We start from the raw sequence: 25,699 nt of genomic DNA on the forward strand, positions 1-25,699 counted from the left end.
TTGAATATTCCACTTTAAAGACTATATGAACATAATATAAACAAAACCAATAATGAATAAATAACAAGCTAACAAAATATATAAACAACAGAATTCAATAGTAATGGCGTAGGCTACCGTAATGGGACAATTATGTAAACACAATTTCTGTAGGCCAGTTAGACAAAAAATAAAATTCAAAGCAAGTTTCTAATGCAACAACATTAAAGTACACAATTCCCATATACGGTGCAAATTAATTTAAATTGTGTCCCCCTTACAAACAGAGTTCACCTATAAACCTATTTACGCTGCTGTATATATTTAGCCAGCAGCTAGCTCACTACAACTCTCATATGGTAGCCCACTGAAGCAAAGTAGGGCTGCACCCGGTAAGTATCTGGATGGGAGACCACATGGCAAAGCTAGCTTGCTGGTGAATGTGGTGTTAGAGAGACCAGCAGGGGGTGCTCAACCTGGGGTCTGTGTGGGTCCTAATGCCCCAGTATATTGATGGGGACTCTATACTGCTCAGTGAGTGCCGTCTTTCAGGTGGAGACGTTTAACTGAGGTCCTGACTCTGTCTCCGTGGCATCCTTGCCAAACTTTCCTCTGTCCATCATGGCCTCCTAACATCCCCATATCATAATTGGCTTCATCACTTTGTCTTCTCTCCTCCAATCAGCTGGTGTGTGGTCTGGCGCAATATGGCTGCCGTCGCGTCATCCAGGTGGATGCTGCACACTAGTGGTGGATGAGGAGAAAAATGTGTAAAGCGCGTTGAGTGTCCAGTATAGCGCTATATACATGTTAGGAATTATTATATATCTTGCTCTATAAAGAAAGTTTGCTAAATGATTTAATAGTAGCTTCTTCAGAACAGATTTTTCAGCTAAGTGAGTCAGATTTTGATACAACGCCGTTATTTTCAGGTAGAGCACATCTGAAGCAGATAGACATAAAGATAATAGTAGAAAGCTTTCTAATGTCAAAGGTCAGCTGGCAAGTGCTAGCAACAGATGCTAGAGACCATGGTCTTTAACATCCTTGTAAGAGCAACCAAGTCCCATACAAATAATTGCCGGTTCGACCCCAGCTCAGACCAGGTTTGGGTGCAGTAAGATTGGCGAGTTATACTTGGGGCTCGTCTGCAATGATGGGAGTGAGGTTTAGGGGTGTGAGTGTAACAGAGGTCAGCTAGCAAAGTGCTATGCAGACAAACCTCACTCCTATAAGCCATGGTTGTTTGCCTCCTTGTTAGAGCTACCACCTTCCATACAAAGAATCACCGGTTCGATACCAGCTCAGCACGGGTTGGGTGCAGCAGGACCGGTGAGTTTCACTTGGGAGCTCGTCCGGGATGGGAGTGAGGTTTAGGGGGGGTGAGTGTCACAGAGGCCAGCTAGCAAAGTGCTATGCAGGTAAACCTCACTCCTCTGACTTCAGAAGGTGCTCTAACAACAGATGCTAGAAGCCATGGTCTTTGAGCAACCAACTCCCATACAGTGACTTTCGGTTCGATCCCAGCTCAGACTGGGTTGGGTGCAGTAAGAATGGTGGGTTACAAGTAGTTTCAGAAAAAAAAGCTTGCCAAATATCTTGAGACAAAACACTTGATTAGCATCTTTAAAAAGCAAGATTTGGTCTGTTGAATTAAACAGTTTAATTATAAATTATGGCCATGCAACCACCTCCTTTGTGCATTTATTTTCTAATATAATACAAGTCATTAAATATTCCTCACAAAAATCCATGCTTCACCCTTTATGTAACAGCCTTAAGCAAAATTATCTTATTAAAGTGTTACCAAGACAAAAAGGCAAAAACAAAAATACGTATACAAAACCTCATTACTGAGAGAACACTTTATGGAGAATATCAACGTTGAAACCCCAAAGCCATTTCTCCTCTTTTTTCCTGATACAAATCATCTTTAATTTCTTGCTGGTCATCTATATATATTTTTGGTGTACATAACATTTGTCCATAGACAAGACCATTGAACAACCAATCAACACAAATGCCGAATTAAACAGCAGGCGAAACGAGACGAAAAGAACACAGAGTCAGAATTCCATTACTTTTATATGTCAAGACACAAAAGCAATCAATAGATGACAACATGTAAAAACATTTTGTTACAGATAATTATATAAAAAAGGCAAAGTTTTTCATTTTTTACGTCTTGCTACGTGAAAGAACTAATTTACAACTGACTTCAAACTCTGGCTAAGCCAACAATCCATCCATTTTTCCATCCACTAGAAACAAACGGTTTCCAACTTCCATTCAAAAAACAAAAAAGACAACCATCAAAATCTCTCCATAATTTCCACCAATTGAGAGCATTTACAAAGGCCTGAATCCTTAAACCTCATTTTCGAAAGTCCAAACAGGATGAAAATGGTTGCTGCACAGCTTGAGAAGAATCCAAAATCATATCTAGCAACTCACAAAACCAAGCGTATAAAAGAATCAGGGGAAAAAGTAAATGTACAGGAAAATTGACTAGTGAGACAAGGGAGAAAATAAAAATATATATTTTTTTATGCATAAATGTTAAAGAATAAAATATTAGGAGTGAAGGCGGGGAAGAGGTGTCATTGTTCAGAACAAATACATACATTTTACACTATGAATCCCAAAAGAAAGGTGAACAGGGGATGTGAAAACACTGGCTCTTAAGACAAACCGTCAAATCCACAAGCTTGGAGACTACAGAGATGAGCTGATAACTAATGGTGTGAGCTTTAAAACCGTGCCATGAAGCACACGTACAGGATAATGAAGGAACTTTTCTTAAAATTAAAAAAAAAAAAATACAAAAATAAACCACACACAAAGAACTCCTGTATCAACATTTACTATTTTTGGGGGGAGGGGGGTTTTGTTTCTCTTTATACAAGATCTAGTTGAACGCAATGCAAAAGTAGTATGTTTTTTTTCCCCATCTAGATGTCCGTTTAGTCCTCAGCGTTGCGGTCAGCAATCGTCCCTCACGGCAAACGTATGAACACACAGTGATGCAAAAACAGGCTACTGAATTCGAAGTGAATTAATAATTACAGATTCTCAGAATGAGTCTTTATCCCTCACGAGCGTCACACCAAGTGCTGTCCGTTTTATTTTCTCATTGTATATCGATGCGATCCACACTTCCCCCGCGCTCTTCCTTTCAGCATGTGGTTGAAATGTACAGACTTGCCCAAATAATGAAAGCGTCAACAAACTGACAATAGAGCGAACGCTATTTTCGGTTATCTATTGCTTGTATTGAAATAAGCTCCAAAATGAATGAATATCAGGGGAGGGAAAACCAAAAATGAGTAGCTGATTATAGTTATAACTAGGACTGAACGCTGCCGTTGGAATCTCTTATACACAAAATTGTCAGGAAAAGCAAATGTATGTGCTTTCTGAGGAGGAACAGTTGATTTTTTTTTACTCTAAAAATACAGTCAGGCGTCCATGGCACCAATATGTCCAGTGATGGGAGCAGATTCTCAAAAATGAAAAAGTTTTTGCTTTCTTTTTTGTATGTTTTTCCTATTTTTGCTGCAGTTTCCTTCCTGTTTGATTGCAGATGATGGAATGGGGTGAGAAGTGAAAGCCGGGTGTGGAGTTCAGTCATGGTTGAGCTCATTGAGAAGGCGGGGTGATGGGTCACGGTGAGCTCTCACTGGTCAGACCTGGCCTTCTTTGGACCAGCGCCTTTCCTACAAAGAGCAAAGAAACATACAGCTGCTTTAATATGCATCAGGTTTGGTCATTTTAAAATGTAAAGTTGTAACCAACTCACATATCAGGTGATGACACCGGCCTCTTTGCTGCAGGTTTGGCCGCAGAGCCATCTTTACTAGTTTCTGCAAACAGATTTAAATAAACGAATGTACATTAAATCTATTGCACAGCTAAAAAGTGTATTTAAAGACATGGTTCACCTAAAACGGACATTTCTATCATTGTTTACTCATCCTCAAATTGTTTCAAACTGGTTTGAGTTTCTTTCGACTGTTTAACACAAAAGAAGTGTTTTGATGGATGCTGAAAACTTGTTACCATTGACTTCCATATGATTTATTGGTCAACACTTTACAATAAGGTTCATTAGTTGATGTTAATTAATGCATTTACTAACATGAACAAACAATGAACAATACATTTACTACAGTATTTCTTCATGTTAGTAAACGTTAGTTAATGAAAATACTGTAGTTCATTGTTAGTTCATGTTAACTCATGGTGCATTAACTAATGTTAACAAGCTTGGACTTGGATGTCAATAATGCATTAGTAAATGTTCAATTATGATTAATAAATGCTGTACATGTGTTGTTCATGATTAGTTCATGTTAGTAAATGCATTAACTAATGAACCTTATTGTAAAGTGTTACCCATTTATTTATCTTTCCTACTATGGAAGTCAATGGTTACACATTTCTAGCTTTCTTTAAAATAACTTCTGTTGTGTTTAACAGAGGAAATAAATGCAAGGTTTGAAACCACACAAGGCAGAGTTAATGGTGAGTTCATTTTCACTTTTGGGAGAAATATCCCTTTCAACCAGGGGTGTCTAACTGCTGGACCACGAGCCTCCGGCCCACAAATTATGTCAAAAATATAACAAGACTCGAGATATAAAGAAACACGTTTGAACCACAATCATTGTTGCGCAGTCACGTTTAGGCACTTGTGGTTTTGACCCGCCACCTAGTCGACATTTAAAGTACTGCATTATTTTTATTTTCTCTCATGGCCCACTTCCACTGAGTGGTTCGGTATGCTTTTATGTCCGTTTCCACTGTCAAAAGGGTACCTAAAAGGGAACCGTACCTTACCACTTTATTGTCACCCTTTGTAAAGGGTACCAACTAGCCCAAAGGTTACCATAAGGTGGAGCAAGACGCGCAGCTGAACACAAGTGGTTTACAGAGATACGTCACACGCAGAAGCAGGATAATGAAAACAAAGGAAGCGCAATTTTTAAAAACACAGCCGAGACATTACACCGTAAGTCTATATACATATAATAATGAGCCATGGTCGACCTGAACTTAAACAAACCTAGTTATCATCTTGATGTACAGCCACAAAGCCAAGAAGAACAAAATCTGCTGTCCCATTGTTGTTTTACGAGCTTGTCTAAAAGTGCGAGCTGCTTCACGTTTTCCAGAGAACTCGCTGCGCATCTATATTTGAAATAACAAACTTTGAGCTCATGTTAATAAGGTGCGCGTGATCATTGAAGCCCTCTGATGTCCGATCCTGTCAGAAGTGACTCTGTCAAGAGTGAAGCGCAAAAAAACAAAGGAGAAGCCTTTGAAAAAACAGCAGCAAATGATGCTTTTGCAACCTAAAACATCAACAAACTGCCATGTTTAACTATTATCATCCCTTTATAAACTCGGAATGACGGAATTACTTTCTAACAAGAGGCTACATGTGCTGCTGAAGATTACAGACACAGATGAGAGGTTTGCTGTGGACTATATTTTGTGTTTTTTTTAACCCAAATAAGAACTAAATGTATGCTAGTGTTGTTTTTCTGTAAGTGGTAACTTATTGGAGACTGTATGGGGCTGTGTGTGTTCATATATGTTGTATTTATTTATTTTATATAAATCGCAGACGTTACAGTAGGCTATTTCGCACTGTCATTGATCTGCAGTTGTAATTAAATCATGTTGATAGAAAGGTTAGTAATGAACATTTATACTCAAGTATTTATGTGTGTAAGCCATCCGTTTTGTGAGAAGTGCTTCTCATATGATATGTGAACGACCCGTAGAGTTTTACTTTGACATTTCCTTGAGTTAAAATGACATTGTCTGAAACTTTGTCAAACAGTACAGGGTACCCTTTTGGCAGTGGAAACGCAAGCTTGATAAAGGTGACCCGTACCGTACCTCTCAGTGGAAACGGGCCATCAGTGTATGGTTGAGAGTAACACACGTTTTTTTACTGATTTAAACATTGAAATATGTCCGTAAGTGCTCTACTTTTACTAAAGCTCTATTTTTGTTAGCCATTCAATTAGATTTAAAATGTCTCATTTAATAGATTATCCTCAAATGCTTCTTAAGATTTGCATAAAAACTATGTGCATTAGTAAAATTGTACTGCTGTTTGAATTGAACTTGGTGAAGTAAATGTGAATATTTACACACTTTCCCCCTCTCTATTGAAGTTTTACAAAAAAACAAAGATATTGAGAAGGACAATTGCCAGTAAAGTCACTTAAATTACCCAAACTGCTTTCTGCAGTTCTTGTTCTGTTAGGACAATACAATTAGTCAGGACAGAATACTAATAACTATGCCTATTTTTCTAGTATTTTCACAGTATTTTTTATTTCTAGTATTTTTTAAACTACCCCTTCAATATGTAAAGGAAGAAACAAAAAGCTAAAGTTTTGACTGCATATACTCTGTGGAGGAGTCACTGAGTGCGTGTCTAATGCTCTGCCATACACACAACAACCAGATATATTTGCATTATCACTGGTGACAGGTAATGTTTGAAATATAAATGTCATGTCTGTTGCCCGAAGATGCATCAATTATTTGTAGGTTTCCACTTTTTGCTTGTGCATGAATGTTAAAACAGCTCCCAGATAAATTGTCAGTCATTGAAATGGCACTCGCCAATTTGAGAACCCTTCTTTAAACAAATACCTTTTCAAGACTTCCCAGTTTTTAGAGTTATGGTTGGGTAGATTTTTATGGTGGTGAATTGTGGTGCAATTAAACTAAAACTCAGTTTTGTTTTGGATTAAACAAAAATACTCAGTTCTTTTGTTCGTTTGATTGTATTAATATTTGATCAAGCTTATCAGAGAAGATGGGGAAAATATTTGCCATTTTTGGAGGATGAATAAGGTCACTGTGGTGAGACACACAAAAGATGTAATTTATATAAAAAATAAAAGGCGTAAGGTGTAATTATCTTATCTATTATTAATGCTTTATTATTATTATTTATATGTGTGCTTTTTAAATTGAGTTTATATTATTTATCTGTGTTTATTGGATTTATGAGAGCAACATCCAGTTACTGTAACTGCCTCTATTGGGAAAGGGGAAGGGATAATAGACGTTAAAAGGATGTAAAAATGTGTAAACTGATGGTACTGTTAAATTATTGAAAAAAATTAATCATAAAAAAATTATATTTAATAAAGCTTTATAATTTGAGTGCTCTTTTAATATTAAAACAAAATAACTTCCTCTTTTTACAGATTAGAGAATGACACAACCGGTCAACCACAGGAAATCCACCAATAGCAAACCACAACCATCCAATCAATTCCTAAGGGACATTCTGCTGTTTTATATTTATCTTTAGCAAAGCAGTTCCAATTAGATATGCATCAGAAAAGATTATTTTAATTTGTGAGAGGACACATTTTCCAGTAATTTAATGCTAAGGTAATATTACACAATGCATATACAGACGAAAACTTTGTAAGATATATACAACTGTCATTAACAGGTTTAATCCAACAAAAATGCAACTGTTTCCTCACCTTGTAGCCACCTGACTTGCGTGGCAGGGCCGTAACCCTTCTCATTGCGGGCGGCGATGCGGAAGATGATAGCGGGTTTGGTGGTGTAGTCGATGTGGGCATTGGAGAGGCTGGACGATTGCACTAGGCAGGACGGGTTGGGTCCGCAGTACACCCGCATAAAGGCCAGCTGAGCTGGAGCGGACGCTTTTGCCTCGACTGTCTGTGAGCTCTGGATGGCCAGATACACCGAATACTCGATGATTTTCCCCGATGTGACTGAAGGAGGCTCCCAGGTCAAGTGAGCACCATCGGGACTCTATTAAGACAGAAAAGTTATCAGTTAGGGCTGAGTAATTAATCATAAAGAAACCGAAACAGCAATTTGAAACCTGTGTACGCTCACTAGGCACAGTTGCCTTGAACCATACACTACGGTCAATTTAGGTTACCCAAATCACCTATAGCGCATGTCTTTGGACTTGTGAGGTAAACTGGAATACCCGGAGGAAACCCACGCCAATATGTTGAAAACATGCAAACTCCACACAGAAACACCAACTGACCCAGCCAAGGCTCGAACCAGCGACCTTCTTGCTGTGAGGCAATTGGCAACCATCTGCACCACTGTGACGCCTTCTTTTAATTATTCTTTTTTTTTAAAATAAAAGTAGTGTAAGTAGTGTACTTAAAAATTGGTGGAAAACAGAACAGCAGTGTTTACACAAATAGTTTATTATGTTTGCCTGATCAAGCTGCCATTGCTTTTGCCTTTTTATGCAAATAATTATAATGTTGTGTATATGAATTTAATTTTATTTTCATTTTATTTTTAAATGTCAAGCCTCCCTTGGACAGGTGTCGAGTAAGCAAGTCTGCAAGTCACTTTAACAAATGCATTTGGTTTGTCCAGTGTAACTGTGATGTCCATGTCAAAAAAATAAAAAATAAAATAAATAAACAAATGAAAAACGTAAATAGAAACACACTCTTGTATAGACCTGACTAAATTTACAGTTTAAAAATGTTTATTGATCTGTAAGGAGGACATTTTTTATTATACCCAATTTAATTAAACCATCCCCAGTCCAACAATCAGTCATCAAAATAAACATACATTTGAATTCAAATCCAAGTGATTTGCTGTGACCGACCTTGCTGATTTTGATGGCACACGGTGCTCCAGGGAATCCCGGTAAGCAGGTCTTGAATGCAGAGACCTCAGAGAAAGTCCCTCGGCCGCATGCGTTGATACCGGCCACACGGAACTTGTAAGCAGTGCCCGGAGACAACTCGATTTTCTTCATTCGGCTGTAGTCTGGGATTGCGCCAGAATCGTCCTGCAACAGAGTCAATAAAATGATCAATGTTTTACTCACCAGGCCTGGTTCCCCAAGAACTAAAGCCCCCAAGTAATGTAAGGAGGATGTCAATGACAACAAGTACTGCTTTCAATAAAACCAACAACTGAAGGATGGAGAACGCCATATTCAAAGCGTTTTTTTCTATGATAACGGAAGTGGAACATGTCTAAACCATCCAAGATTAGGAATGCACAATATATGGTTTTAGGATTGCAATGTGCGCATCTGCAATAGTCACATCGCATTAAGTGCTGAGTTTAAATGTTGGGATTAATTGGGCCTACTACGCTACTGTATTTCAATAATGGTTGTTACTTGGAGAGAATTTTTTTCTGAGGTAGTACTTGATGAAAAAAATGAGAACCACTGATTTATAAAATAAAACAAAACTACAGCGTTAGTTGATATTTGATTATACAATTTCAGTCCCTGAATGCTGTGATGTAAAATATTTCACTTCCATGATCCTGATAATAATCCAGAATAATCCAAATCAGCTTAAATGAATAAACTACTTTCAAATAGAGTTATTTAAGTCATCTGGTGAAATCTATATTCATATATCCAATATACATATTGCGGCAAAGCAAAATATCGCAATGTCCAATTTTTCCAATATCATGCAGCCCTACCCAGGACAACGTGTAGTGACTTGTAGTGAGAAAAGGGAACATTACAACAGACAAAAACAAAACAGCAATAGTGTTAACATTAGACGCTAACATAACTGGTATCGTCACTGGTAGTTCTTATTGTGGTGGTTTAGACCCTATTCTGATATAAAAGCCACTTCACTTTCACTTTTTCACTTTCAAAAGGTTGCTTTTACAAAATCGATGATGTAATGTAATTACAATAGATTCAGTTTAATAGACGCAAGCATTCATTTGGTTGTTAAAACTTTAAAAGAGATGAAAGATTGCTTAAACGCAAATCCATTGAGAATACTGGGGTTAAATTAATTTCCATATTTTAAAGACATGGTGCGGAAAAATACAATTTGATGTAGTGTTTTTTGTTTAGTCTGATACCCACTAACGCTAAGGATTTTTTCTAGTGGCCCAATTGGGCTAGTGGATTAGATTTTTACTTGCCCTGCCAAAATTTTCTTTGGCCCCACCAAAAATGGTTAATAGCCGTTTCTTAGCCACATATTTTAAATAATGTGTCAAAAGCCAAATATAATTGTATACATACACTATATATATCACTGAAAAAAGTGTTGCATGGAAAACTGTTGCAAACAATTTATTTGTGTTGAATTTAAACAAAAAATGTAATTTAATAATGTTTAACTTAATTTGATTGTTTAAATTCAGCCCAAATCAATTGTTTACAACCACTTAACGTAAAAAAATTTAGTAAATCCAAGGAATCATTTTTGAATACATTTTTTTCCGCGTATTTATATATTGATTTTTCCAATACTGTGCATATTTATATATATATATTTTTTCCCCCAATACCGTGCAGCCCTAATATAAATGTTCATATGTTTTGTTTTTAAAACTAAATATTAAAATTGTTCAAGGATTTATGATGCTGATAACGTTAAACCAGTCATATGTAAAAAGGGTCTATAAAAAGGTTTATAACAAAACAAAAAATACAACCACACGGAACACATAATAATCTTGCTATGCTCTTACCAGCCAAACAGAACACCATAATGCAAAACATTAATCACGCTTACATCAGTCACCGCTGAATCGTCTGCTGGCACGTAGTAGTGAGTGACGACCATGTTTGTGACTTTAACGATACCAACATCAAACCACTGGTTCTCTTTTTTCACTGGAGGCTTTACGACTACAGGAGGTGCTTCTTGCTTCTGTAAATAAAAGCAGTTGGTTGAGGAACAGGTATTGAATGCAGTAATCATAAAGCATCATCTGTGAACTCACCCCAGAAGCAGATTCGATCCCGTTGGCCACCTCAGCTAAAGCAGTGGCCGCTTGCATCTTGGCAGGGCTGGCAACCACCAATGGCTGAGACGGCGCAAAAGTACTTGACGGGGCTAGAGCTGAAACAACAGGATATTAGTGTTGTAGTAGCCTAATTTACCTAGTTAAGCCTTCAAATGACACTTTAAGCTGAATACTAGTATCTTGTAAAATAAGTATATATACACACTGGCATTATGGCAAAGACAAAAGAAATTAGTTATTAAAGCTTAATGTTTAAAACTTCCCTCATTGAAAAATGTACATCTTGTAGTATATTTTTGTATAGTATTATGTTTTCATTTTCTCTTTGATAATCTTATGATGCCTTTTTCCCCCATTTCTGTAAATGTTTGCGCTTTGTTGTTTTGTAGATCCCCTTTTATTTGTGTTTTGTTTGGAGCTCTTTGAAAACAAAATGGTACATATCTCAAGAGGAAGAAGGTAAAGAAGAAGAGGAAGAAGGTCAGGAGGAAGAGGAAGAAGGTAAAGAAGAAGAGGAAGAAGGTAAAGAAGAAGCTGATGGGGAAGGAGAAGGTGAAGTAAAGAAGGTGAAGTTAAAGATGAAGAAGAAAATGAAAAAGAAAGGAAAGAAGAAGGTCAAGGGGAAGAAGGTATAAAGGTGAAAGTGAAGAAGGTAAAGAAGGTGAAGAAGAAGGTGAATGTAAAGAAGTGAAGAAGAAAGACAGGGGGAAGAAGAGGGTATAGAAGAAAAAGAAGACGATAAAGAAGAAGAAGGTGAAGAAAAAGAAGGTGAAGGGGAAGAAGAAAAAAGTTAAAGTGAATGTGAAGATAAAGGTGAAGAAGAAGGTCAAGAAGATGAAGAAAGCGAGGAAGGAAACAAGGTCAGGGAGAAGGTAAAGAAGGTTAAGAAGAAGAAGAAGAAGAAGGTGAAGATGAAAGTGAAAAAAGAAAAGGGAAAGAAGGTGAACAAGGTAAAGAAAAAGAAGGTGAAGAAGACATTGAAGAAGAAGGTGAATGGGAAGAAGGTAAAGGAGGCAAAGAAGGTGAAGGGTTGAAGGAGGTGAAGATGAAGAAGGTAAAAAAAGTGAAGGAAATGTGAAGAAAAGGGTGAAGGAGTTAAAGAAGGTGAAGGATGCAAATAATGTGAAGGAAGTGAAGGTGAAGAAAGTGAAAATGAAAAAGGTGAAGATGAAGGTGAAAGAGGTGGTGAAGAAGGTTACTGTGAAGGAGGTGAAGACGAAAAAGGTGAAGGAGTTGAAGATGACTGTAAAGGAGAAGATGAAGGCGAAAGAGGAGAAGATGAAGGTAAAAGAGGTAGTTGAAGTTGAAAGAGATGGTGAAGAAGGTAGAGAAGGTGAAGAAAAAAGTGAAAGAGGTGAAGAAGGTAAAAATGAGAAGGTGAAGGAGGTGAAGAATGTGAAGGGGGTGAAAAAGGTGAAGGAGGTGAAGATGAAGAAGGTGAAGGAGGTGAATGTAGGAAAAGAAGGAAAAGGCGAAAAGGAAAAGAAAAAAGTGAAGGTGAAGGAGATGAAGAAGGTAAAAAGGTGAAGGAGGCAAAAAATATGACAGAGATGAAGAAGGTGAAAGGGTGGAGATGAAGATGAAGAAGGTGAAAGAGGTGAAGGTGAAGACCTCCTTCACCTTCACTTTCACTTTCACATTCTTCATCTCCTAAAGAAAGAGAATGTGAAGAAAAAGGTGTAGGAGGTGAAGGTAAAAAGGTGAAAGGGGTGAAGATGGAGATGAAGAAGGTGAAGGTAAAGAAGGTGAAGAATGTGTAGAAGATGGTGAAGAAGGTTTTAATTTTACAAGAGGGCAAATAATTTTTACTTCAACTGTATATAAAGTGAGTGAGGCAGTGGCGCAGTAGGTAGTGCTGTCGCCTCACAGCAAGAAGGTTGCTGGTTCAAACCTCGGCTCAGTTGGCGTTTCTGTGTGGAGTTTGCATGTTCTCCCTAAGTTCGCGTGGGTTTCCTCCAGGTGCTACGGATTCCCCCACACTCCAAAGACATTTGGTACAAGTGAATTGTAGGCTAAACTGTCCATAGTGTGTGTGTGTGTGTGTGTGGACGTTTCCCAGAGATGGGTTGCGGCTGGAAAGGCATCCGCTACGTAAAAACGTGCTGGATGAGTTGGTGGTTCATTCTGCTGTGGCGACCCCGGATTAATAAAGGGACTAAGCCGACAAGAAAATGAATGAATGAATGTATATAAAGCTTGCAGGTTTTAGATGGGCAGGAGGAAGTACACATGGTCACTCTCAAAAAAAATTTGCTTCATTCGCTGCCTAATCTCCTGTATGACCCAGATTCCAACAAAATCAAATCAAAATCAAATAAAAAATAACTTTAAATAAATAAAATAAATTAAGTTTAAAGTTCAATTAATAACAAGCAGCATGTCTTACTCTCTGCAGAAGTGCGTGGAAGGAGGCGAACCACAGCTCCGGTCACAGCGGTTGGCATCTCATGGCCGTTGCTCTCAGACGCTGGGTCATTAAGGCTGTCTGCTGGTGCCAAACCTTCAGTGGGCAGAGCAGCGGCAGCGGCTTCAGCACTTAACTGCTGTGCTGCGGCCGCCTGCGCCTCCTGAAGCTGCTGCTGCTGCTGGACCAGAGCTGCAAGTTCCTGCTGAGTCAAAACAATAGGGATGGTGGTGGCCTGCTGGCCGTCGTGACCTGCGTCTCCTTCCCCACCTGAGAAAGCAAAACAAGTCAGCTGAGGATTGTGGAAAGTCCAGTTGAGCTTTATTGGCATTCAGCTACATGTGTGGACATACAGTGAAATGTAATGTTGCGTCTGGTAGGACCAAGCTACATAAATATAATCATAAATATAAACAACACTGAGCTATTATGTATCTATATATAACCAATATACCAGAGCTGAAATCCAACTATACTAACTACCATGTAACAATGTGCTAAAGGCATGAGGATCCTACATCCCAATATAAATTTAGAGGGAAAATAACAGTGAGCTACATTGTATTGGGCATTTAATGAGAACATGAGGACACTGATTAGATTTAATTACTAGGTTTCCAACAAGGAGGTTTGTTAATCTACGATCTTCCTACTGAAATTGTAATTGTTGATATGATATGTACATTTAACTATTTCTTCCTGAAGTATTTTATTATCTGGAACAAACTGTTTATAAAACAACCTTTGCCTTTTTTGCATTTTTTGCTTTTTTGGGGGGGTGGGTGCTATATGCTATCTGAACTGTGCGTTTCCCGGTTTCTTTGACAAGTGTGAGAGCTCCGAATCGGGCTCAAGCACGGTTTAGTTGGCTGGCTGTGGGCCGGTTGGAAGAGGTGTGCCAGAGTGCAGTTCGGTTGGACTTTGGCGCAGTACACTTGAAGTGTGAGTGCAAAGCGCACGTAAGCCCAAAACTGAAGACGCAACGTTACTTTTACATTTCATATGGATTTATAAATAATTTTTACTGTTTAATGAACACAAACTGACCTAGTTTAATAAAGACGGAAACCCCTCACTGCACCTTCAGCAAATCTCCTAATAAGTGGAGCACGAGTTTTACGATAATTTATGAGTGTCAAAAGTTGAGGGATCTGTTTGGCAAAATATTTGACTGTGTCACTGCATCCCAAACGACTAAAACAATACAACTAAAGCAATGTTCACTGTATGGAGTGAAAGCGCTTCTATTCCTGTTGAACTGAGAGGTCGCATCATCGATGACAGAAGTGTACGTTGGTTCGGAAGGCAAACGGCAGTATGAGTGCAGGCCGTCGGGGGAGAGGGGAATCGCGCTTCAGCACGGTTTAAGGCAACTGTACCTAGCATGAGCATGCCCTTATTATGCTCAGATCTAATGTGTTCATAACTTTTTTCATTAATAGTTATACATGACTAGTGTTTATGTTTCAAACATCTAAACTGGACTCGTCTCTCCCATACAGTGCCTTTGTAAACACACATGACAGTTTCAACATACGTTTTTTTTACATTTCATGCTTTTATGGCTGCATATACACAGATGGTTCTAACTCTTCTCTGTATCCCCAAGTCCTCTCTTGTGCTCTTTTATGACCCCTTTGCCTTAACATACGACCCATTTTTAAAGACATACAATGGCAGATTCATATGGCGCTCTAATTTCCAAATAAATGCGTCTTTACTAGGGATGGGAAGATTAACCGATATGTATCGATACGCGGTCATGCGCGTGCACGATGCGAGTGCATCGGTAGAGCAGCAGAGGATGAATGAAATTTTGGAAGCAAATCGAGATGCATCGTTTTTTGCGAGATGCATCGGTTTTTCCAAGATACAGCTTATATTTTTAATAAAGAATGTATTTTTTATTTATTAGCAAGTGTTGTCAACCTGTTTTTGGCGCATAATTTAATCGACCTACATAAAGTATGCCTTAGCAACGGACTTGCGGATGTGTACACTTACACTACAACTCAGTGTATCAGGTGTGCGGATGAAGCTAGTGGTGCGCCCTCAGAAAGCGCGAGAAGCAACACAAACATTTTATTCCCCACTGAGTTTTAAATCTAAGTATGGCAACATTATGGATTTTGCAAAAAAGATGGACGACTTTTTAGGACAGATCTGTAAAATACTTGGGCAGTACGACTAATCTGATATCTCACTTGAAGCGGCGCCACGGTGTTGTTGTGGAAGCATCTTCCAGTGTTCCTGCAACTCCTGCTTCCTGCTCTGCTTCAACTGTAGCTACCAGCTCCAAAAGTGGTGAGAAAAGCATTGAAAGGTTTTTCCATGCGCAACAGTTCTGCTCGCTCTACGCCAATAACGAATGCTATTGCATTGTTCATCTGCAAAGATTTTCAGCCTAGTGTCACGGAGAACGAAAGTTTTAAACACCTCCTCCTGTTAATTTTTATTTATTTATATTTTTATTAGCCTGTTGTTTACAGTGCAAGTGATGTTTCAAAGCAGCATAACACTGCTAGTTCACGACCTTAAGTTTTGAATATTCAGTGGCAAAATATATCTTTGTAAAACTTGTTTTCATAGTTGAAAAGTTAAATCACAATTCTTGTTGTGCAATGGTAAACCTTTATGTTGAAAGAGTGCAAATATATGTATTTATAATATTTATTGCACTTATACATTCTGTTTATCTTGAAAATACTTAAATAATATGTGCTATATGTTCTAAAATGGCCCTCTACTGTAAACTGACACTCTGGCTCTGAGAGAAAAGCCAGTTTGTAAAAAAAGTCTTGCTTTTGCTTGGTTAATAAATAATCAAACTCATTCAATGGCACAGCATCCTTTCTTACATCATCTCATAAACTTGATCTAATAAGTTAGTGCTGAATTATCGCATTGTATCGTGATATGGGTGTGAATCGTATTGTGTTGCATCGCAATGTCACAAATGTATCGCTAATATATCAGATCGTATTCTTTGTATCGAGATGCGTATCGGATCGGCATTATAGCTTAGATGCCCAACCCTAGTCTTTACATAGCTTTAAAAAAATAATAATCTTCACTATCCATTTAATTAATGCCCACTAAATGCTAATAAAATACACTAACACTGCCTTAATTAGACCTGCGAGTTCTCAATAAAGAAGCCTACTTTAGACTCTCCTGATCTTCTGAGTTTCCAACAGCATTCACACTTTATCTGTCACAATGTTGAGCTTATACGAGTCTGCTGTACACTTACTGAGCACCGCCTGCTGAGCCGCCTGCAGGACGGCCTGGATAGCGAGGGCCTGGGCTTCTTCTGTGGCTGCAGCCTGTGCAGCTGCCTCAGCCGCCGCCGTCACAGCCAGCTCCTCAGGGGTCAGTCCGGTCACCATCAAGGTGGTTTGCTGTCCTTCTGCAGACATCAGCTCCTGTGGCAGGGCGAGGGCTTCTGAGTCCTGAGCAGCGAGACTCATGGCTTCTGCTGCCTCCACACCGGCCTCCATCTGCTGTTTGGAGAGAACAGGGGAATTGATTATTTGTGTAAGTAAACAAAAGCTAAACAGCCCAAACAAGACACAGTAATGTGTTGTTACACATGTTTAGAGTAAATGCTGTTGCCCTTTTCATTAAAGAACACCAAAGATTTGATCTCTTTTTAAAAATGTTAAGCAGCAATGAAGACTGGAAAAAGGATGCAGAAATAAATACCGGGGATTAATTATTTGTGCAAGTAAAGAAAAGTTAAACAGCCTGAAAGAGGGAAAGAGACAACTGAAGACAGTAATTTGTTATGCTACACATTTCAAGTAAATCCAAAGCAAATGCTTTTAACTTCCTGCTTCAATAAAGAACACAGAAACATTCATCTCTGTTTGAAATTGCCTATAAAAATGTACTGAAGAAAAATACATTTTACTATATTTTTTAATATTTTTTTTTTTTGGACTATTCTTTTAAAGACAATGAAAATTTGTAACAACCAAAAAATTTGAAAAAGTAAAATAAAAAAAGCAATTCCTTACAAATCACTCGTCTTTTTAGCTGTGGATAAAAAGCTAAACAGCAAAAAAGGACTGTTTAGTAGTTGACATGAAAGATCCATATACTTTAGCATAATGATGCATGCAATGATCAAGATGAATGAGGTTAGTCAATCATGACAGACTGAATCATAGCAGTTACAAAAAGTATACAATCAAAAGTACCCCATTGTAGGCCTGTGCGAATTTGAAATGTTGCGATCAGCTAAAAATCACAAGGGGCTGCAATATGAAATATGTATTATTTAACTTCCACCGCCCAGAACAAATGTGTGACTGCAGTCTGTAATTCACAGTCTTACTAGCCAATTGAGTGAGAACACTTTAGTTCTCCCAATCAGAATTGCACAACCGAACTATTCGGAAAGCCAACAATAAAAAAACAAACAAACAGGAAAGCATGATCGAGTGGGATGAAGGCATCTGCCGCTTCAGAAGCATTAATAGTCTAATTAATGTCCAAGAAAAAAGCCTGTCAATACTATGGGAATATTTTGTTTGCAAAGTCACAAACACCAAACAAAACCAGGTCATTTGTAAGAGCTGTTGCAGAATTGTTGCCACAGCATGCGGAAATACAACAACCAGCCCTTAAAAAGACACCACAGGCAGCTATACGAGCATCTTGCTAAAAGTCAACTAAAGGTACTGCCAGTGACACTCAATCTAGAAGCGAGCAACAGCAAACTACAATTTCAGAGTTGTTTCAGCCATGTTAGTTTGTATGTTTATAACTTTTTTTGTTTTGTTTGTATAATAAGCTACACTATCTCCATCATTTGAGGTCAACTTGACTAATAAAAGTTGGAGTTAGTTTATCTTTTCAGTTCCTTTTTTTCACTAGCACTCACTGCATTTTAGCAGTAAGAAGTTACGATACAGATTATTCAGCTAGAGCTTGACTACAAGATTTAAATCGCAAATCAAAAATCGAAATATCTGTAAAAAAAAACATTCAATAAATAAAAAATGAATAAAATTGCAATAAGATATTTCCCCAAAGTCGTACAGCCCAACTTCATTAATTAATAAAGATAAAATAAAAAATAAAAAACATGAACTTAAATCATAGACATTTTGGTGAAAGAACCTTTAACAAAAAGTGCAGTATTTAAGGTCCGGTGAAATTAAAATAACTTTTAGATGTTAGCATCAGTATTTAAATAGTCTTAAGGATATCTATAAGCACGATGACAAAAGTTGCGTGTAAAGAATTTGCCTCAGTCTTTTGCCTAAATGGATCAACATTTTGTTTTGTTTTTTTCATGTCACCTCAAACCAGTTTCTCATCAAATCTTAACCAATAAAATGCTCTCTAGTATCTGAAATGCCCCATCCCCTCTCATTGGCAAAGTCTAGATTGGATACGTGGCATTTAGCAGCATTTTTAATGACATTGTATAACAATAATTAATATTTTTACAATAATGTGATGGTTGAGGAGAGGGTAGGCATTAAAAATACAATTTATTGGGTAATTTAATAGATAAATAATACTTTGTACAAATGTTTTTAAGTTACTGTAATGGTTGGGTTTAGAGTAGACGTTAAAAAAATACAATTTATGGGTAATTAAATAGATAACAAATAATACTCAGTAATAAATAATATAAATAATTCTCGTTAACATCAGGTCGCAACCGTATATGATCTAGCAGCAACCCCTCTCACTAGCAGAGCTATGATTAAAACAAAATTGAGTTGAAATTACACCAAACATTGAAAAAATTGAAAATTAAATTAACTTCATGGGACCTTAAAAATGTTAAATATAGCATTTATTACAATATATTGTACTTTTCTCCAAACCATATCATAAACATGATCACAAAAAGATTTTATTTTCTCTAAACCAAACTATAAACCATGATAACAAAAAGTTTGTTCCCTACCTCAGCCTGATCTCCTTGCCCCGGCTGTGCCTCCATGGCGACGTGAACCTGAAGCACAGTGCTCCCGTCACCTGCTGCACTTTCATCAATGGCGACGACCCTGACGGCTCCCTCTTCACTCAGCTCTCCCTGACTCTCCGTCTGCATAGGCTCTTCACCCGCCGCCACGGCTTCTGCACTGGCCTGCTCCATCGCCTCAGCCTCACCTGGAGCTTCAGATACTACTGCAGATCCAGCCATGGAGGAAATCTCCTGCATTGTGGGAAAGAACAATCAGACAAGAGAGAAGTTTTAAACCAACATTTGTTTTCAACGTTTTATTAATAATAATAATTATAATAATAATAATAATTTTAAATCAGATCCCCCAACACAAAAAAACATAATTTTCCAATGTCAATAACGTATGCCTATTGATAAATAAAATATTACAATATTTTATTTGGAGCAAGGTTATTATAGTTCACAAAAACAAACAAAAAAAAATCTAACTAAAATTGAAAAAACATTTTCGTTAACTGAAAAATAAAAACGAGAGTTAAAAAAAAAAAATAAAGTGAAACTATTATGTACATAAAAAAACTAACTGAAACTACAGTGTAAACGCGCTACAGAAATAAAGATGAATTGAATAACTCAAACTATAGCAAAAACATCTTTCGTTTTCGTCACTGGAAATTTATTTAATACATAAGTCTACTGTAAGCCTTTTAGAAGTAAATCTATTTACTTCACGCTGCCAGGTGGTTGACCCGTACGGCACCTCAGAGTCTGTAATCCTGCTGCCATAGGCCAAATCAAGTCAGTACTTGCTGTTGCTCCGGCAACAAAAACAACGAGTGGACATGACAGCAGCAAGGTGACAACATTAAATATGGCCCAAGCAGAGACTTAAAAGTATTAATTCAACTCATGTGTGCCCAATAACTGGCCTAATTTCCACACTTGTGATCCTGATCCCAAACGAATCGCTCTTTTAAAACTAGATCTTCTAAGTGAAGATAAATTGAATAAGTGAACCGGTTCTGAATCAACAGAATAATTTGAAACGATTCGCATCTCCAGTAAGCACTTATCCACAAACTACTTATTTTTGAACATGCCTGGATACCCCCCTCTGACACTAATTAAACCAATTTTCCAGAGTTATTCAGATATAAGAACAGTACTCTACATAGGGATCAGATTTAAGCACCGGTGAACTGATAATACTGCACATGCGCAACCCAGCAGGTGAACCTTACACAAACAGTACATGACAGCCTGCTGCGACTAAAGTGACCTTGTGTAGCGTGAGTAAACTGAAGGCTTCAGAGAGAATCTATCGAAATGTACGTTTATTTCATAGCAGAAAGTCATAATGAAATTTTAATAAGTGAATCATGCTTCAGTTGGGTTAAAAAACTCAATTGTACAAAAAACTTTTCAGATCGTGGTGATGTTTTAATTGACTGAAACTATGATTGCTGACTACATATTTCTGGTATGTTGGTTTAGTCCTAACATGGGAGGATTGCCACAAAAGATCCGGTTTGCGTTACAGATTCGAACTTCCCTATCACTACTGTATATCCAACCTCAGATGCAGCCTTGTGCACGTATCGTACTTAGGGCTGCTATCTTGTGGGCTGTTGTATTGGAATTTGAGGATGGGTAGACGGAAGTGTTCATGTGTCCTCTGAATACATGTTTCAAAAATGTATCTTTTGTCAAGTTATTATACATTGATTCTGATGATTTTGAATCTTGCACCTAACAAATATCCTAATTTAGGAAAAAAACTAAAACCAATACTGAAACTAATAAAAACTACACTAAATCTAAAAAATGTCAAAATATAGAAACTATTAAAACTAGTAAATCTACCTTTAAAAACTACTTAAAACTGAATTTGAAAACAAATTACAAATGAAACCAAACCAAAACTAATGAAAAATCCAAAACTATTATAACCTTGATATGTAGGTCTAGACCTTGTTTTATTATAGTTTTATAGATACTTATTTTCCACTTTGATTCGATCTTCTGGTAAACTTTGACTTGACTGAGGTTTTCTCTTTAAACAATTTCAACTGATGTCTACCAGAATGTTTTTTTAAAACCACACAGAAAATATATTAAAAATAGCTAGAAAGAAAAAAAAATGATATGGCTTAAATGACATTTTACGCTATTTAACTGATCGTATTAACAATTAATATTAATATTTCATATTAATATTTCAAGCTAATTTAAAAATGGATTTTTCAAAAGGAACAGAGGGATTTTGAGTTCAGATCAGACTATGTAATCCAATCTTACATTTGATTTGGATCAAACCTGCCCTTTGGGTTATTTACAACTTTGAACTCAGATTGGGATCTATCTGATCTAAAAAAATAAAAAAATAATAAAATAAAAAACAGGATTATCCTGATCCCATCAGAAGAGTGGATTCAGTTGTGTTTTTAACCAAATAAACAAATAAAAAAAGTTTTGTGTGTTAAGTGAATGATCACAAACTTCATGGTTACTGATGATATATAGATCCCTTCATAATAGAAGCCACATTTAGAGATATGGTAAACAACAAATAAATAATATTAAAGCAGTACTGTATTAGAACAAACTAATACATGTAAAATGCTTGTTGATTGCAGTGCAGCGTTTCTGTTTCTTACAATGGTTGTTTGTGGCCACTGGTATTTTGCCTACCTATTGTTCCTTGCTAAGCGAATGAGCTACACTGTTGGTTCCATTTAAGGCTCAGGTAAACAGAATTTGGTAATCCTGAAATTTGTTATTTGGATCACAGTGATCCAACCCAATGTTCATTTTAAAAACTGTCATAAAAGTAAGATAGATCAGTTAATCCTGGATGGCAAAATATGGGATTAACAAATCTGGACCACTTTAATCCAGATTACATTTTTTTGAAAAACTGGGCCCTGGTTTGTTAATATACAGCTTGATGCAGCTGTTTTAACTATTAAAGAGCAAAAACCTAGCAAACTGTGTTTTGTGTAAGTCATGTTCCTAAACACAAACAAAATCTTTGCATGTTTTTAATTGGGTACTATAAAAATGGACTGGTCTAGCCTATGTTGTTCTTCATGATGATAGACAAAGAGATTGAGGTAGATTTTAAAACGGATATTTAAAAAGGGATCCGCAGACACCTTGTTAATAATGTGGGTCTGCCTCAGGAAAATAAATCCAACTGATCAGATTATAGTGTGTTAATACCGGTACTGATGGTCCTGGAGTGGGCGTTGCCTGTGTTACTGTGGTGATGGCTCTGCTTTGTGTCGCGGGATTGGCTGGTTCTGTAGATGATGTGGGCTCTGTGCTGGTGGCGCTTTCACTCTGTCCATCCCCAGCCTGCTGAGCTAAAGAACAAGCACATCAGCTTGGTTACCACAGTGACCCTGAAACTGAGACTTATAAGCAATCATTCACATAGGCACATGACAAATGATACTCGATGCGGACATGGAAAAGGTATACAAATATAATCAGGGTTTTTCCTGCATAAAGAACTCCGAGGTGGCCTTCTAAATCAAATTTTGTACCACCTCCAAAATTACAAAAACAATGCAAAAAGTGTTTGTTTCAAGTAGCAAAAATGCCTTATTTTAAGTCAGGAAAAACCCTGATAATAGTACACAGATGGTTTTATATGTTTTTATATACTGTAATAAGTCTCAACTACAAAGTATACTCATCATTATTAGTATTCATTATTATTTTAATAATGCATAATATAAAAACTTAGCAAGCTTTTGCTGTTTAAAAGACACCTAATACACATTTAAAATGGATTTCTTTAGCTAAACCAAGGTTAAATTTGAGCTTTCATCCAAAATAAAATAAACGTTTAATAGTCCAGAGAGCGAGCGAGCGATCTGAGTTTATGGCCATAACAGCTTCCCTATTTCATAGCAAAAACAACATTTACAAACACTTTTCTATAATAAATGCATTAATAACAGTAAAAGGATATCAACAACAACATGTTACATAATAAAATAAAAATCCTAAAAAGTAACTTTTGAAGAAAAAACATTTAAATCTAAAAAATTTCAAAATATAGAAACTATTAAAACTAGTAAATCTACCTTTAAAAACTACTTAAAACTGAATTTGAAAACAAATTACAAATGAAACCAAACCAAAACTAATGAAAAATCCAAAACTATTATAACCTTGATATGTAGGTCTAGACCTTGTTTTATTATAGTTTTATAGATACTTATTTTCCACTTTGATTCGATCTTCTGGTAAACTTTGACTTGACTGATGTTTTCTCTTTAAACAATTTCAACTGATGTCTACCAGAATGTTTTTTTTTTTTAAACCACACAGAAAATATATTAAAAATAGCTAGAAAGAAAAAAAATGATACGGCTTAAATGACAATAAAAAGTAACTTTTGAAGAAAAAACATTTTTGGAAGATTCTAATTTAAAAAGGAATTCCTTTAAAGTCTTTCCAGTAGGAATGCTTCGATCAGGAGTTTTGCGGCCGATACCAAGAACAGATTGCTTGTCATGGTGATCAGCCAATACCAAGTACTGATTCCAATGCTTTAGGTTTTAAAATGCATTATGCACATTTTCCCTCCAAATATGAAACTTAAGAGAAGTTCTCGTCTTACCTAGGAGAATAAATTAGTGATGCTGCACATAATACCTTCAACACATCTCTTATAACCATTTAGGTGTGAAAATGTTATGGCCAGAAGCAGCTTTATAGAAAATAATATAACACGGATGCAAAAACTGGTAAGAAAAATTACAAACATTGCAAACGCTGGAAGAAGAATTCAACATGTCTCAATCCAGAAACAGTTTGGAGCACATATTTGATGCATTAGAAATAAAAATGCACACTTATAAATCCATTACTTCTTTACTAAATGGAAATAGGCCTAAAAACTACTGTTTATCGCAATAGGTGTATAACAAGAAGTTATATGATTAAATATTTATGTTAAAAAATATTTTAAAGTTTTATTTCTCTAATAATTCCACCCAGATTTTAGTGAACTTGCAATGTTGTCAAAACCACAGAACTTTCGGTTCTTATATGTAGAAAGTAGGGCTGTGCAATTTATCGCAATAAAAATAAATAAATAAATAAAATAAAAACGCGATTTAAGCACATGCAATTCCTAACCTGCACAAGGCTGCAATTTTATCTATTCATTTATTTAGATTTTTATTCAGAAAACATTGTTGTGTGCAATACTTCAATCAGAGCTGACGCAGCGCACCAGGCAATTACAGCTAAGCTGAGAGGGATAAAGATGTTAACCAGCTCACTCCGCGCACGATGAAGTTGAGCGGGAGAACCGAAAAGGGAGAGCTGGAGGATGAAACATAAAATATGGATACAGGTCCAAAAAATTATTTGGTGCCAAAGAAAAAATTCAACATCACTCGTTTGGGAGTATTTTGTATTCATGAGAAAGGATGTGTCACAGAGCAAGGTAATTTGCAAGACTTGTGAAATGATTATTCCAACGAAACGTCATATAAACAGCGTCATATAAACCTAATAAATCAACGCATGTCGACTAAGTCCATCGAAACAAACAAAAGCACACATCAAAGCAAGCCCAAACAGACTGAACAAGTATCCATTGTTCAAGCATATGCGCCCAAAATTTTATCTCAAAATATATTTGGGAGCATTTGCATAATAATATTAATATTAATAATATTAATAATATTGCATAATATTGTGCGACTGCATATAATTGGTGCCGTGCGACCGGTTTTCACTGCAAAATGTTCACCACACATGCAGATTTAGGAGACATTCACGCAGAATGCATCTTGCCACCTGACATAGCAAACACAGTGCTCATGAATAGTTTAAAACAGTTATCATGTCACTTGCTGCAGTAAACGATGCGCTCAATGCTTGCCCCGCCCTCAAGCTCTTCTGATTGGTCCACTGCTGTAGCACTGACTGCGAAAGGATTGGTAAATATCAGCTGTCAATCACTCAGTCGATGCCTTTCTTTAGATGACAGGGAGAGCTAAAACCGCGAGCATGTAAAGCACTGAAGATGAGAGAATGAAAACAAGACTGACAGATTTAGTGTTAGAAAACATAAGTTTCAAATAATGGTACATCTGATCAGTGATCGTGTGCTGAATGTCAATCCAGCATTTACACTTTTCGAAGAGTGGATAGAAGACTTCCAGTGTTTAAAGTCAGCTATGAAAATGACTAAAGCATTCATCATAAAGCCGGTGTAACGGAGTTTGCAGGTAACAGCGTTCGCCAAATCTACACATTTTAAGCGCGAGAGGTTCTGTTTAATTCTTCATTTAATCGTCAGGATGCTGTCAGCTGTGCAGCTGTCAAATATATGTAAAACGTAACACCATGTACACTATTGCAAAAGGGCTTGCATTCATTAAAATAAAACTAATATTGCAGCTTATGAAAAAAACAGTATTGCTATTAAGATGACGTATGCAAATAATAAGCTATTATGTCAGTATTATCTGTGCAATATAACACAGCATCTGTGAGAACAGCAAAGTTATAATTGTAAACTAAGTTTTATTCATGTCAAGCAGTGCGTGCAGGGCCGC

General features: G+C 36.9%; 1 protein-coding gene across 5 annotated transcripts in view; it reads right to left on the bottom strand.

Annotated features, from left to right (window-relative positions):
* Window positions 1–2,045: 2,045 nt before the first annotated feature.
* The window catches only part of hcfc1b (host cell factor C1b), a 58,285-nt gene continuing 34,631 nt past the window's right edge, over window positions 2,046–25,699 (bottom strand). For all 5 annotated transcript variants that reach the window (NM_001128537.1, XM_087263636.1, XM_087263637.1 and 2 more), the window contains 10 exon segments: window positions 2,046–3,695; window positions 3,779–3,842; window positions 7,506–7,803; window positions 8,639–8,824; window positions 10,542–10,679; window positions 10,753–10,871; window positions 13,163–13,450; window positions 16,434–16,683; window positions 19,110–19,361; window positions 22,335–22,477. In NM_001128537.1, coding sequence (NP_001122009.1) covers window positions 3,656–3,695; window positions 3,779–3,842; window positions 7,506–7,803; window positions 8,639–8,824; window positions 10,542–10,679; window positions 10,753–10,871; window positions 13,163–13,450; window positions 16,434–16,683; window positions 19,110–19,361; window positions 22,335–22,477 — 1,778 coding nt within the window. In that variant the 3' untranslated portion in view covers window positions 2,046–3,655.

This window comes from Danio rerio, chromosome 8 (genome assembly GCF_052040795.2).
Source record: "Danio rerio strain M-AB ecotype USA chromosome 8, GRCz13ab, whole genome shotgun sequence".
NCBI lineage: Eukaryota > Metazoa > Chordata > Actinopteri > Cypriniformes > Danionidae > Danio > Danio rerio.